Raw genomic sequence first — 14942 nt, 5'->3', positions numbered from 1 at the left:
TATTATTAGAGGAGAGGTTCTTGTGATGACAGGCTTTCACACTCTTCTCTTCCATCAAATCATGAACATAAGAAAAATTTACATAATTTTTTGTGAAAGAAAATGAAAACAGCTATTTTCCTGTAGGTTGTTGATAAAGTCTAAGAAAACGATAGCTTTGGATTGAAAAAAACTGGTGTCCCCATTCAATTAACTGGACATGTTAAATGGGTGGGTATGGATCAAGGTGGATCAGGTCATTAGTGACACATTTACCCATTTATGACTCTTTTACATAAAATAATTCAACTAATTATAACCCTACCCATTTACCCATTTAATTTAATTTTGAACATGCAAAATCAATTGCTAGATGGAGTGAAACTTATAACTACATTCATTATTGTATCTTCTCGCCATCCTTGAAAGTCATTCGAGCTATTGCTTGATTGGAAAATATCCGAATTATAGTAGTGAATGCATAATTGTGTAGTTGAATTTCATATATATATAAAATTGTGTAATTATGTAGATATTTGAACCAAAATATCTATAATTACAAAATTATGAATATAGATGTCTAAATAATATAGTGCCATACTGTTATTTATGCAATTATGCAGTTTAATTTCAAGTATAATCGGTGTAGCCTATAGTATAATTGCATTACAGACAATTGCGAAGATATCTGAGAATAAAAAAAAACCAATCATATGATAATATATGCATATTAATTGGTTTGGATAACCCAACCAAATAAAAATTACGTACATAATTAAATAATCACATAATTAAATAAATATTTAGGCTAAATTGTCTACAATTACATCACATACACAAATATATAGATTATAATATTGATTACGTGATTATAATATAGTTTTAAATTTGATATGAAAATTTAATTTGAGCAAGTATACTCATCGGGAAATCCCTTAAATGGATCTAAGTCCTTACTGATTATTTATTTTTTGTATTGTCATGGTACAATCCTCTTCCGGCTGAACCCCTTTCCTCCTTTATCTTCTGTCCACTGAGACAAAATGGATGCTGTGAAAGGAAGTGCTTATCCATTTAATTTTTTACTATAAATATGTCACTCTTTATGACCCATGCAACAGAATTATATTCAAAGGGTTTCCAAGATGATGTTTCGAAAGCAAGCCCAACAGTTTGAAATGTGTGTCAGTGGCTTTCATCAGTTTCATGAGGTCCACCTTCACTGGTTTGCCCCTCAAAATGACCCAATTAGTGTTTGTATTTTGCTGCCATCCCAGGCTCCAAATTAAAACTCCTCACGCACGGCAGAAGGGCACAAGAGAAGTGACAAAAAATAAATCAAATTTAATCTTGAAAGATTGCAGGGTCGGCCTTTTGCATTTTGTCGCTATCCCAACAGTTCAGCCTTATTCTAGAAATGGGTTTGATGGTTTAGAAGCTCGTGGCTCTAGTTGAGCCCACACTTATGTTTCTCAATAAATAAATTGGCAAGAGTTTCCACAGAAACTGCCTGTCCAGAATTAGGAATGCAATTTTCATGGACGAAGATGAATACATCAGCAAGAGCCAAATATACTGATCGAATTACCCTATGTAACTCCTGACTGCAATAGTTTTGCAAGAGTCTCCATAGAAACTGCCTGTCCAGAATTAGGAATGCAATTATCATGGACACAACGAATACATCAGCAAGAGCCAAATCTACTGATCGAATTACCCAATGTAACTCCTGACTAGAATAGTTTTGGAGATAGCAGCAAATATCGTGGAGGTAGTTTAACGTCATTTTTGCTTAAATTTAAAATATTTACTTTACATGGTTCTTTCACTGTTGTAGGGCTCTGGTGATAAAAGGCTGTTGTTTCGTGGGCTTGGGATAGAATATAATTTTCTTCAAGCTTTGCCATTAATTTGGCATATCAATGAGAAACTTTTTAGGCATGTGAAAGTGACTCAATGTCTATTGTCATGAATGCAAGCTTAAAAAGTATAATTGAGCTTTGCTCCCTAATATGTACCTGAACACTTGGCATTTTGGTCCCAATCAAATTGAGTCAAAAAAATTCAACCCCAAAAGAACTAAGAGAAATACAATTCAAACAAGAAATAAAAAATATACATTATTGTTAGGATTCTCAAATTAATTGGGATTTCTATTTAATATTAGTATTATCAAATCAAATAATATTTCTGTTTAATGCGTTCCATTAAAATTTCTATTTAATATTTTCACTCTCCTACAAGGAGTAGGATTCCCTGCCATATATGCGCACGCACGTGTATAACTCTATGGGTTTTTTTATTCAAGTAAAAATATCATTCAAAACATTGGCTAATTTGGAGGTTTTTTGTTTCCCCCCCCCCCCCCCCCCCCAAATAGTGATCAACCTTGATTTTTTTTTTTTTTGCCCTTTTAATTTCTCCAATTTCCCTATGATGAGACCCCAGAGTATTATCATTTAGTATCACAGTCAATTTATTTTCTTGTAGATGCCATTGACACACTGGCAAAAGTAAGATCTTGGAATTTTTTATCTTCACCCATATGCAATGACCTTAGAAAATTTAGTAGTGTCAAATGGAAATCAACTAAAAGTTGAACATAACAATATATTTAACCCTCAATTTGAAGATATCTAGGAACCCCTTTCTAAACTACTCAGTTCCTATAAAGAGGGAGAATATAGTGTCCCTATGTCAACTAATCATAGGGAGAAGCTAGACGTGCACGAAGGGGGTTACCATGGAGAGCATGATCATGGTCTTTCTTATACGAAGGTGGAATTTCCTCAATGGGACAATGAGGACCCTATTGTTTGGATTTGTAGGGTTAAACAATACTTTTGCTTTCGCCACACTTCAAAAATAACTAAAGTTGAGATTGTTGTTATTACTTTGAATGGCAATGTTATTGAATGGTATGACTTGTTTGAAGCACATTCTGGAATACCTTCATGGGGAGAATTTGTTTCTTGATTACTTGTCCCATTTAAGCCCACTGGATATGATAATATTGATGGTGAGCTTGCCAAAATATGCAAAACTAGTAGTACCTTAGAGTATCAGGCACAATTTGAGCAACTATTAAACAAAACAAAAGATTGGAATGAAAATCAACTCCTCGGTACCTTTATTGAAAATCTCCTAGTTGACATTCGGCATGAGGTCAAAGTGTGTCCACCACAGACTAGGACCATTGCAATTTCCTTTGCATTGTCAAAAGAAGAGATGTTGAGAGAAGAACAACATCGTTCCAATATGACCATTAGCATGCAGATTGTCGATAGCGCAATCAAACCTCTTGCTCCTCGCAACCCTCCTACCAAGCAATTGACTCAAAAGGAACTTATGGAGTGAACAACAAAGGATTTGTGTTCTCATTGTGATGAAAAGTGGCATAAGGGACAATATTGAAAACAAGGATGACTTTTGATGATTAAACTAATGGAAGAGCCAGAAGAGGTCAAGGATGAATGTGTTAATTCAAATCAAGAAGGTATGGAATCACATGATAAGTCTAAATCTATCACGTCTTCAATTCATGCTTTAGCTAGGTGTGCTAATCCTTAAACCATGAAAATTAATGGCTTCCCAAAACACTAATTAACATGTCACTATTTTAATTTATCAATACGGGCATCAATAATAATTTCATGTATATTAAAATTTCTAAACGATTAGCCTATCCTATGGAGCAATGTAAAAAGTTTGATTCAAAGATTGCAAATGGAAGGACTTTGATATGTCAGAGAAAGATTTTGAAAGTTAAACTTACCATACAAAATCTGAGTTGTATATTTGTAGCCACTAGCAGACTAAGAAGTGGTTTTGGGTATTAATGGTTACAAACTTTGGGTGATATAACTTGGAATTTTTCTAAATTAGTTATGAAGTTCATCATGAATGCCAAAAAGTGACTTTTAAAGACAAATGTTATACTAATGTCACTATAGTTTCAAGCTGTATGGAGAAACTTCTCAAAAAGGAGCAACATGGTTGCCTGTCACTGCTTCAAGCACCAAAGAGTCACAACATCAATCTAGCTTAGATAATGGGCTAAAATCTCTTATTTCATTATTTTCTAGCATTGCACCTCAACAAACACATGATCACCACATTCCTCAATCTATTATCAATGACTGTAACAGAGTCTTTACCAACAACTTTCCGAAGGAGCTTATTTGTTTGCATGGAGCACAATTGAATATGAGCACTCCATATCATCCCCAGTCAAATGGGTTGATTGAAGTTGTTAACAAGTACTTGGAGACTTATCTTCGTTGCTTTCCTAACGAATAATCAAAGGATTGGGTGTAATGGCTTCATAGGCAAAATGGTGGTGCAATACCACTTTTCATTCCTCCATCAAGTTGAATCTATTTGAGAGCTCCTCTTGTCCTTGCTAGATATTTAGTTGAATTCTCCAAAATTGGTCAAGTTGATAAGGAGGTACATACTCAAGACAAAGTGATTCAATTAAGAAAATTCTTGTTGCAGCTCAAGCTCATATGGAATAGCAAGTTGATAAGCATTGTAATGGAGGGTAATTCTTACAAAGAGATTGGGTTTTTCATATGTTAAGGCCCTAACTTCAAGACAAACATCTGTGATTGTTCATTCTTCAATTAAGTTGTCTCCTCAATTCTATGGACCTTATAAGATCCTAGAATGTATAGGTTTATCATCTTAAACTTACCATCAGGTTCTAAGGTACATCTTTCATTTCTCTTACCTCAAAGAAGAAGTTAGGGGAGCAAACTATTGTATAGTGTCATTTGCCTAATATTGTATCTACTAGTGAGGTTCATATGCATCCACAAGCAATTCTAGATCACCTAGTGGTCAAACGTAAAAGTCGAGATATCACAAAAGTTCTTGTTCATTGGTCTCACTTACCAACTGAAGAAGCAACTTGGGAAACTTTTCAATCCTTGGAGGACTCCTAGAATTTATTGTTGTTCAACCTTGAGGACAAGGCTAATTTTAAGGAGTTTTGAACTTCTATTTATCCTCTTAATTCAGTAATAAAATAATAACCACCTCTAATATAAATACTAATATAAAATCATACAAACACTGCATATTTTAATTAAGCTACGTACGTACTTGAGTGTTTAAACAGGCTCTTTCCTGGGCTGAAAGCTAACAATCCATTGTACTTGAGCCTTGAACTGAAATGGCTGAAGCTGATGATTACTTTCATAACACCATGTGGCATGTGGACATGAGCAAAAACGCCTGTAGTGTGTGGCATGGTTTTCATGCTGAATTCTCTGGAATGGCTTGGCTGCTATTTTCTTCTCATGTCGTCAAGGAAACATAGCATGCCCAAATTCCACTCTATATCAGTACCAACGCGTGTATTTCCTAGCCTTTTGCCAATTTATCAATTTACACAGGACTATTATAGTTATACAAATTACCTACCAGTTCACTTGGCAAAGGACCAAATCAAAACTTAGTATCATAGAACATATTAAAGAAAGGAAATTTGACAAACAAATTGATTGGACATGGTGAACAAGCTAATAGAACTTGCATGATTAATTTTGATAAATAATTAATGCATCTTCATGCAGGTACATAAAAATTTTAAATTACCATTTACACATATTCACACATGCATCCGTGCAAATACAAGCAAACAAAAATATAGCGGAAGCAAATTATATTTTATGGCAACAAAAATGAAATAACATCAGTAAATTTTGGTACCCAAGCATAACTGTTCGCTACAAATCTTGCACCCTTTGGACTTTGTAGGGTGACCAAAAATGCAAGAAAAAATAAAAGAAAATAAAAACTACAAAATTATAGAGTAAATGTAAATTAAAATTTTGCAGGTATGACCTTTGGTTTTTCCTCAGATTAATCCTCTTTTGAGTTTTCGTCAAGGGTTGTAGTAGCTTGATCTCTAGCGGAGCGATTATTGTCCAAGTTTTCACCTCTACAACCAAAACAATCTTGTAGGCGATGCTTTGATCGTGAAGTTGGACTCATTCTCTTTGTTTTTTTGTTTTTTTTTTTGAGTGGTGTGCTTTTCTCCTTTTATATATATATATAAAATTAAAGAATTGGAGTGGGTGGGCTTAGAGAGGCTAATGTGTGGAACTTAGGGACTATGGTGGACAAATTTGAAGTATTTATGTTTTTTACCATGAGTTGCTCGTTGTGTGTTGTGATGATGCCTTGGCTTGGTGAGAGGCCCAAGTATATATAGGTGAGATATAATCTCACCGTAGTCGCAAATCCGGCAAATTTTCAATTTTGGTGACAGCTTTCACAACTTTGGCGGCAGTGTTTTTGACGAAAGTTGCAGATTCGGCGAATTTTCAATTTTGGTGATGGCTTTCTCAACTTCGGCAGTGGTACTTTTGACGAAAGCTGCAGATCTGGCGAATTTTCAATTTTGGTGACGACTTTCTCAAATTCGGCGGCGGTGCTTTTGACGAAAGTTGTAGATTCGGTGAATTTTCAATTTTGATGACAACTTTCTCAACTTCGGCAGCGGTGCTTTTGACGAAAGTTGCAGATTCGGTGAATTTTCAATTTTGACGACTGCTTTCTCAACTTCGGCAGCGGTGTTTTTGATGAAAGTTTTAGATCTAGTGAATTTTCAATTTTGGCGACGGCTTTCTCAACTTTGGTGGCGGTGCTTTTGATGAAAGTTGCAGATCCAACGAATTTTCAATTTTGGCGATGACTTTCTCAACTTCAGCAACGGTGCTTTTGACGAAAGTTGTGGATCCGGCACCAAGTATAATTTTCCTTTAATTTTGTATCTTTGTATTTTTATTTTTTTTGTACACCTAGAGGGTGTATTTTTATACATATGTATTTTCGTCACTTGTATTCCTACAAAGTTTATACATACATATATATATATATATATATATATATATTCTTTCTTTTCTTCCATTTTTTTTTCTTTTCAAAATTTTAGTGTTTACAAAAGCTCCCACTTCAAGTCTCGGTGTGGCGCGTAACTTGTGACTCGATTCGAACCAAGTCTTGAAGTTCTGCAAATTCGTTAATCCCTGTTGACAATCTTGACTGGCTGAAGACAAAACTCATAGCGGATTTCTCTGCCCATGGAGTCTTTGAGAGAGGTTGGTGCTCGGGATGCTAGGATCATGCGCTGTTAAGAAGAACTCAAGGCCCTTGTCCGTCTCTCCATCACTTGTGCTTTAAATGTGATTAATCTCCTTCTTTCGTCACCACTTGGGTTGGTGGCCTAGCAGCAAGGAGCCTGCCATGCCTCTAAGAGGTCACAAGTTCTAGTTTCGCCCCCCCCCCTCGCTACGCCCAAGTGTCTCATGCCCTGGATTTACTTCGGGGGTAAATGAGGCATAGCCGATGAGTATCCACCTACGATGTTACCATTTTTTTATTGCTAGAGTTCTTCTTCTTTTTTTTTCACATCCTTTTAGATGAATTGAGACAAATCAAATCCTTCACGTCTCTGTCTAATGGATGTGTGGGGGCCTAAGTCTGGGGCTTAGATAAACGCCAGCATCAATCAGAGTGCTTGTAGCGTCACTGCTACTTGCTCTGGATCTCGTCTGATGGCAATGGCCTTTGGTAGTGTCACTAGCATAGGCTAGGAAAAGCTGAAGAATACCTACTTCTGCGGTGTGAGAAGAAGAGTGTCCTTCTCTTCTCGGTGGCCAGGGGTTAGGATGTTCAAAATAACTAGAGGTCATCCCTCCTAGTAACGAGTTGCCCCTTGGATGCCAGTACGTTTGACCTAGTGCAAAACGAACCTCCTAAAAATGGTAGTGCAGGCCAGGATCACAAGAAACCCTTGTTGTGGTGACTACGGTGCAACCAGTATATACACTAGAACTGTCAGAGCAGTGAAGGTGGTAAGCTCCACTTTCGGAGCATTGATGATTAGAGCGACGGTAGGAGGAGTAGTAGTCGAGGTAGTGGTGGGAGCACTACTTGATGTGGTGACAGTGGAAATGGTGAGATCAAGGGTTAGTGGAGTACTGGTAGCAGCAGTGAGATTAATGGTCAGCGGAGTTTGGCTAGTGATCCCCTCGACCAGCCCCTTCTTGTGATTTCATCGATCTTTGAACCAGAGGCGTACATCTTTTGGTTCGACTAGGCCATATCGTCGGAACTTTGTTGTGAACAAGTAGACTAGCTCTAGGGAAGGAAGTTCCCCCTTGTAGTGAAATTTCGCCTCTGGGATTTCTAGTTGTTCCTTTCGAGGGCCCACCTAGGGGTTGATGAACTTGCACTCCCCACTGTAGTTTGTGTCATTGGGTGATTTGGCTTCATTTTTGTGATGAAAGTTGCCTTGATTAACGGAAGAAAGAAGGAGATGATCAGGTAGGATGCCTAGGAAGAATGAGTCAGAGTAGCTTGCTTCTTTTGCCATACCCGCTTCTTTTATAGCAAGACCGACCAAAAATCGAAGTTGGTAGGCTGCTTAACTTTGACATTGTGGACAGCCGGCACCAACCAGGTTGAAAAGGAGTAGTTTCTAGTGTTACAAATAATGACGGAGCAGTAGCTGACTGCGCTAGATTATTCCTCCTTACCTTACTTGCCACTTTTTTTTGGCCGTTCACAGTTTATACTCTTGCGGGCCAGGAGTGTTTTCGAGATAAAGTCTCCTTATGTGTAGTAGCGTTTCAAGAACTTGTCATTTATTGGGCCAATGCCAATGCCTTCGTGGTTGAGTAGCATGTAAGCATTGTTTGTGTAGGCTTCTTTTACCAAGTATGGACCATCCCATTTGGAAGTGAGCTTATCACCAGATCGGTGTTTCAGGTTGATAGGTCGTCATACCACGAGGACTTAGTCTCCAACTTAGAATGATCACAGGAAAACCTTGCAATCGAAGGCCTTGGTGAATCAAGCCCAGTAATACTCTAGTTGTTGTTTTTCTTAGAGCCTTTTTCATCTAGAGGCTCCAGCTCTTCCAGTCGTAGGTGTGCATTTTCTTCTTCAATGAGGCCTTCTTGGATTGCCATGCGGAGCGATGGTATTTGTTTCTCAAGTGGGAACACAACTTCAATTCCGTGAACAGGGCATAAGGCATTAACTGGATAGGTGTTCGATAAGTCATGCGGTATGCCTATAACGCTTCGGGAACCCTGTCATGCCAATCGAATTTTGTCTTGAGACCACTTTGCGCAATAAGTTGCAAAAGGTCTTGTTGAATGCTTTGGCTAACCCATTAGCAGGAGCGTTGCACATAGAAGACTTGTATTGTTTGAAGTTGAACTTCTCGCAGAGTCTATCCATCAAGCTATTGTAAAACTATTTCCCATTGTCGATAACGATGAACCGGGGAATACCGTAATGATATATTAGGTGGGTCTTGATAAAGTTCACAACATGCTCCTTATTCACTTCTCTAAGCGAGATTGCTTCGGCCCATTTAGAAAAGTAATCTGTAGCTACCAGTATGTAAAGGTGGCCAAGGGAGGACTTTGGCAGTGGTCTGAAAAAGTCGATGCCCCATGCTTCAAAAGGTCAGTATGCTACAGTGGGGTGTAGGGGCTCTAGTTGTTGATGTATATAGTTTGCATGGAATTGACACACTTGACAGGTCTTAGCGTATTCCATGGAATCATGCACCATCGTGGGCCTATAGTACCCCATCCTTTTGATTTTATGGTGAAGTTTCAGTTCGGATTGATGTGCATCGCACATGTCAGAGTGAGCTTCTTCTAAAGCTTGCTTCACCTCATCTCCACTTATGCATCGTAAGAAGAGTCCATCAAATGATCTTTGATACAATGTATCTTTGTAGTATATGTATCGGGCGGCGTGTCGACGCAACTCTATCTTGTGACAACTTCAGGAAGCCTTCCATGCTGCAGATAGTCAATAATGGGCTGCCGCCAATCCTTGATTTCGATGACGTGAATGAATACAACATTTGATTCTTCTTCTTCTTCATATTTGATTGGTGGCATGACCCATTTCTGGCATATAGTAACGATTGTTGTCTGGCTATCTGATTTAGCTTGTGAGGTGGCCAAGTTGGCTAATGCATCTGCTTGACATTTCTCCTTCCTTGGGATATGCTCCAAGACAATGCTCTCAAATTCTTCCAGTAGACATTGAGCATACTTGTGGTAAGGCACAAGATCCTCCATTTTGACGTCGTATCATCCAGAGAGCTAGTTGATGACTAGTTGTGAGTCACCATATACTTTAAGCACCAGAATTTTCATGTCAGTGGCCATTTGGAGGCCAATGATCAATGCTTGATGTTCAACAATGTTGTTTGAGCATAGTTCACTGAGGATGAATGCATATGGCAACACTTTGCATTGAGAAGTAACAAATACTAAACCGGCGCTAGCACCATCATGTCGTGCGGCTCCATCGAAGTATATTGCCCATGGGGGCAAGATGTCTATTTGGAATACTTCCTCGTCTGGGAGGTTGTCTTTGAATTCCCAATCAGATGGATCCAGATGATCTGCTATAAAGTTGGCAAGAGCTTGCCCCTTAACCACCTTTTGAGGCACGTAGACGATGTCATAACTTTATAGTATGACTGCCCATTTAGTGAGTAGTCCGGATAGGATCGGTCTGGATAGTACATATTTTACTAGGTCAGCTCTTGCAATAAGGTGGATCTTGTGGGATTGCATGTAATGCTTCAACTTATCGACAACAAAGAAGAGTGCCAGACACGTATTTTCAATGGGCAAATAATTTAGCTCTGGGCCAACCATCGTCCTACTTAGATGGTAGAGTGCTACCTCTTTTCCTTCCTTATTTTCTTGAGAAGGTAAAGCTTCTAAGGATCTTTCTTGTGCAATGATGTAAAGATTCAATGGCTTCCCATGGATGGGCGCACCTAAGACTGGTGGATTTGAGAGGTAGTATTTTATGCTTTGGAAGGCTTTAGCGCATGCCTCATTCCACTCAAAGTTAACTCCTTTTTTCATCAATTGGTTGAAGGGTTGACATCGTCTTTCCAGATTGGAGATGAAGGGTCGGATGTATTCCAACCTTCCTTGAAGACTTTGTAGCTCTCTCAAATTCTTGGGCTTTGGCATTTTTTTGGATGGCATCGATCTTTGACTGGTCAACTTCGATGCCATGGCGTATAATAGAGTTGAGAAACTTTCCAGACGTGACGCCGAATGCGCATTTAAGCAAATTCATCTTTAGCTAGTACTCTTGAAGCCTATCAAACACCAATTTGAGGTCTTGCAGGTGTTCATTACGCTTCTTTGTCTTCACGACGAGGTCATCGACATAGCATTCCACCTTCTTATGGAGTGGGTCATCAAAGATCTTTTTGCATAGCATGCTAGTAAGTGGCATTAGCATTCTTTAGCCCAAAAGGCATCACTTTATAATAGTAAATCCCTTTTGGCATGCGGAAGGCTATGAGTTTTCGTCCTTTGGGGCCATCCTTATTTGATTGTAACTAGAAGACCTGTACATGAAAGATAATGCCTCATGACCAGTAGTCACATCCACTATGATTTCTGTTATGGGTAGGGGAAATCATATTTTGGACATGCCTAGTTGAGATCCCTGAAGTCAACGCAGACTCAAAGTTGTCCATTCTTCTTATGGATAGGAACTATGTTTGCAATCCATGTTGGATATGTGACTCCCTAAATGAAACCCACATTGATTAACTTGTTGACTTCTTCTTCAATTTGTGGGATAAGTTCTGGGCAAAATCATTGTTGGGGCTTCTTCACTGGTCATGAGCCTTTATTTGTAGCCAAACGATGCACTGTAATTCTTGGGTCAAGGGCAGGCATCTCCTTGTAACTCCATGCAAATACATCCTTGTATTGACTCAATACTTGGACGTATTCTTTTTCTTCTTATTGTGTGAGTAAGGCACTTACGAAGGTAGGTCGAGGATCCTCTGAGGTGCCAAGGTTCACTTCTTTGAGCTCATCAACAGTGACTTGGCCGCCATCCTCTAGCTTTGGAGGAGCGTCCTCGATTTCACCATTTGACAAATCAGGCTTAGTTTTCTCACTAATTGTGATGTGGTATGACATGTATGAGGACTCTTCCTTTCTTTCCTTATTGTCATGACCACGTATTCGAGCTTAGGTGTCAACTTGACCTTCGCTTGTTAGCATTCCTTCGATGTTGACTTCTATGGCCATCCTATTCCTTTTTCAAGATGGAACTTTGTCAACTTCATAGGAATTTTGGTTTGATAGTGGTGGTTTGCCTAGCCTTTGGAAGACCAAAGTTTTCCTTGTGCCTAAAGGTCGCTTGAACACATATTTTCAAGGTCTTAGATTTGGTCCTTTGATGCATCCAAATACTGTTCCTCGAGGCTTTGGTTATTGGGCCCTTTTCATTCTATTGATCGCTTGATTTTGTGTGAGATCGGGATCTCTAATGCGATCAAACCCCAAACCGTGAAATGCTACTGCAGGGGAGTTTTCTTCTCCATTGGTCACTAGAATCGTGATGACGCATGTGTTTGCCGATTGCCTATTACTCCTTTATGTGATGCAAACGGGATCCTTTTGTTGATAACCCAAGCTCATTCGAGTCTTGGGAGGTTGAGTGACTACATCTTCGATGCACTTTGTCCCTAGTGGGCTTACTAGCTTTGGATTCTTGAAATCGTGTCTAGCCTTGGCTAAAGGTTTGTAGGCATTAGGGTCAAACCCTTCATCAGTTCTCTTGTTCGGGAGTGCACCATGTTCGATTGCCCCCTTTGTTTACTGGACGAATTCCTTTAATGGTTTGGTAGTCACCACTAGATCTGTCTTTGGCAGTGGTAGGGATAGTGCATCCCTTAGAATGTGAATGTCTTCGGGGTTTATACTACCACATCTTTCCTTTGGTCGGGAATCAATATGGCGACAAGAGGATTCCTCCTTATTGCATGACTCATCTCTTTTTGAGTTGCTTCCGATTGTCGAAACCTCTGATGCGATGACCTTGCAGTTGTCCATGTCTTTGTAGAATACTGCATTGGCTAGGTATGCCTCAGCTTCAACGAATGGTTTCAAGTCAGTGTTGACTTTTTGGACGTCATTCCTATAGTACTTGAAACATTGATGTAGACTTGACAAAAAGATCCCATTTCTGTGGATCAAGGGGCGGCCTAACAACATCTTGTATGTTGTTCGAGCATCGATCACATGGAATAGAGTGCTAGATGTGAGGTCGCCAATGGTAAGGTCTGGGCGGACCATGCCAATTGCTCATTGGTCCCCTTAATTGAAGCCTTGAATCATCAACCGACTTTTGGACAGTTTATCGATGTTGATGCCGAGCTCTTTCATGGTAGTTTTTGGGATGATATTGATTACGGATCCATCACCAATAAGGATGTGGCTGATCCTCTATTCTTTGGCATACCCTGATACATACAAGGGCCGGTTGTGGGGCTTTTGTCCCAACAAAAGATCTTCATCTGAAAATGTGATCATTGAGTAACAAGCCACACAAACTTGTTGTGGCTAATTGTTGAGTATCGTCTCATCATCCTGGGTCAAAAGCCTTGCCAACTTGTGAAGTCAAGATGGCTTGATTTCGCACCGCTTTATAGGATTGCATTAAGGAATGCAATTGGGAAGTGGTGAGGAGATCTTAGAGAGTATTTGATACCTTATCTTCCACTGGGTGACCTTTGTTATGTTGTCGACACTTAGATTCTTTCTCGGCGATGCTTATGGACATCATATAGACCGCAATGCTTTAGGTATATGTGAAGAAGTTCTCAGGAAAGAAATCCATCAAGGTGATGGGAGAGGGCCTTCTTTGCATCATTTCTTCCTCTTCATTGATGTTGATGATTCACACGAGTGTCGTCTTACAAAACTTCTTTTTTGGTCGAGGTGGGCAAGACCTTCTTTTGTGTTGCTTACTTCTTTGTGGTGACGGAATTGTTGATATCCTCTTTGCTTGGCATGATTTTCTAGCCTTCACCATGGTCCACTCCTTCTCGGGTTCCGTTTGCATGGCCGAGTCTTTTTGTAACGACCCAAAATGCACACCATTTTTTTTCTTTGTATATACACTGTCAAGCTATATTTCATAACGCCAATACTCTGTATACATATACATATCATCATCACAGCCCAGGGTGGGTGTCGAGGTAAACTGTGCAATCCATGTATAAAACCTATGCAGCGGAAAAACATAAACATCCAACCATAACCCAAAATACACAATACCAGAGTACTACAGATCCACTATATACATATATACACACCTTTCCTAAAAATCCCAAAATGCTGAGAGATCTACAACTCAGCCCAAAACTCACCCCGGAACTATGTCAACTCAGTCATATCCTCTATCTCTGAGTTGGCCCTGCACGTCTCTCTAAGTTACCTGAAATGTTTATAATGCTGGGGTGAGACACCTCTCAGTAAGGAGAAACATGTTATACCAGTGTGTGGCATATGAGTTTATACGCAAATCATAACCTTTTATTAAAACTATAAATGAGATATCATGTAAAAGTATCTGTACCATAACCCATAGCTATGTCATTTAAAATATAGTAATTCTGAGTTAACTATTCAAACATACTTCTATCTATAATATATAATCTCTATTTTCTATGTATACTGTATACATATATAATTCTGACCTGGATGGTTGTATATCATGATTTAACCCCTCACGATAAGGTTGTGTGGCTCGTAGGCGGGACTAAACACTGGTTGGCCTACTAGTGCTAGTCTAACTGTATTTATGTATATGACTGTAGCACGAAAGGCCTGCTCCACCTAGTCTGGATGCTAGGGAGCCCTCTACTCTACCTATGGCATAATCGGCATTTAACACCATACTCTATTTGAGACGTATGGTTGCACTATCTATACTGTATAGCTATGGTACCATGCTATATAAACTGCTCTGTTCCATCAGGGTCTGATACTATATAATACTATTTCTATACAATATCTATCTATTTTACCATGATTCTATATCAACTGTATTTACCATGATGTTGTAATTCTCTGTATTAACCATGATGC

The 14942-nt window shown here is 39.1% G+C and overlaps 1 protein-coding gene across 1 annotated transcript; it reads right to left on the bottom strand.

The window, feature by feature from the left end:
* Positions 1 to 10121: 10121 nt before the first annotated feature.
* LOC131148250 (uncharacterized) lies at positions 10122 to 11984 on the bottom strand. The gene is made up of 2 exons (XM_058097975.1): positions 11826 to 11984; positions 10122 to 10463 (listed from the first exon to the last, which is right to left on the bottom strand). The coding sequence occupies exons 1-2, from the start codon at positions 11982 to 11984 to the stop codon at positions 10122 to 10124; spliced, it is 501 nt and encodes a 166-aa protein (XP_057953958.1).
* Between the last annotated feature and the right edge of the window lie 2958 nt (positions 11985 to 14942).

The sequence above is a fragment of the Malania oleifera genome, chromosome 2 (assembly GCF_029873635.1).
Source record: "Malania oleifera isolate guangnan ecotype guangnan chromosome 2, ASM2987363v1, whole genome shotgun sequence".
In the NCBI taxonomy this organism is placed as follows: Eukaryota; Viridiplantae; Streptophyta; class Magnoliopsida; order Santalales; family Ximeniaceae; genus Malania; species Malania oleifera.
The sequence above is the reverse complement of the archived record's forward strand: the minus strand, read 5'-3'. Positions and strand labels throughout refer to the sequence as shown.

Coding starts and splice junctions, on each gene's coding strand:
- LOC131148250 (XM_058097975.1), bottom strand. CDS start 11,984: ATGTCATACCACATCACAATTAGTGAGAAAACTAAGCCTGATTTGTCA. Junction 10,464..11,825: donor AGGATCCTCGACCTACCTTC/GTAAGTGCCTTA, acceptor GTGCCTCAAAAG/GTGGTTAAGGGGCAAGCTCT.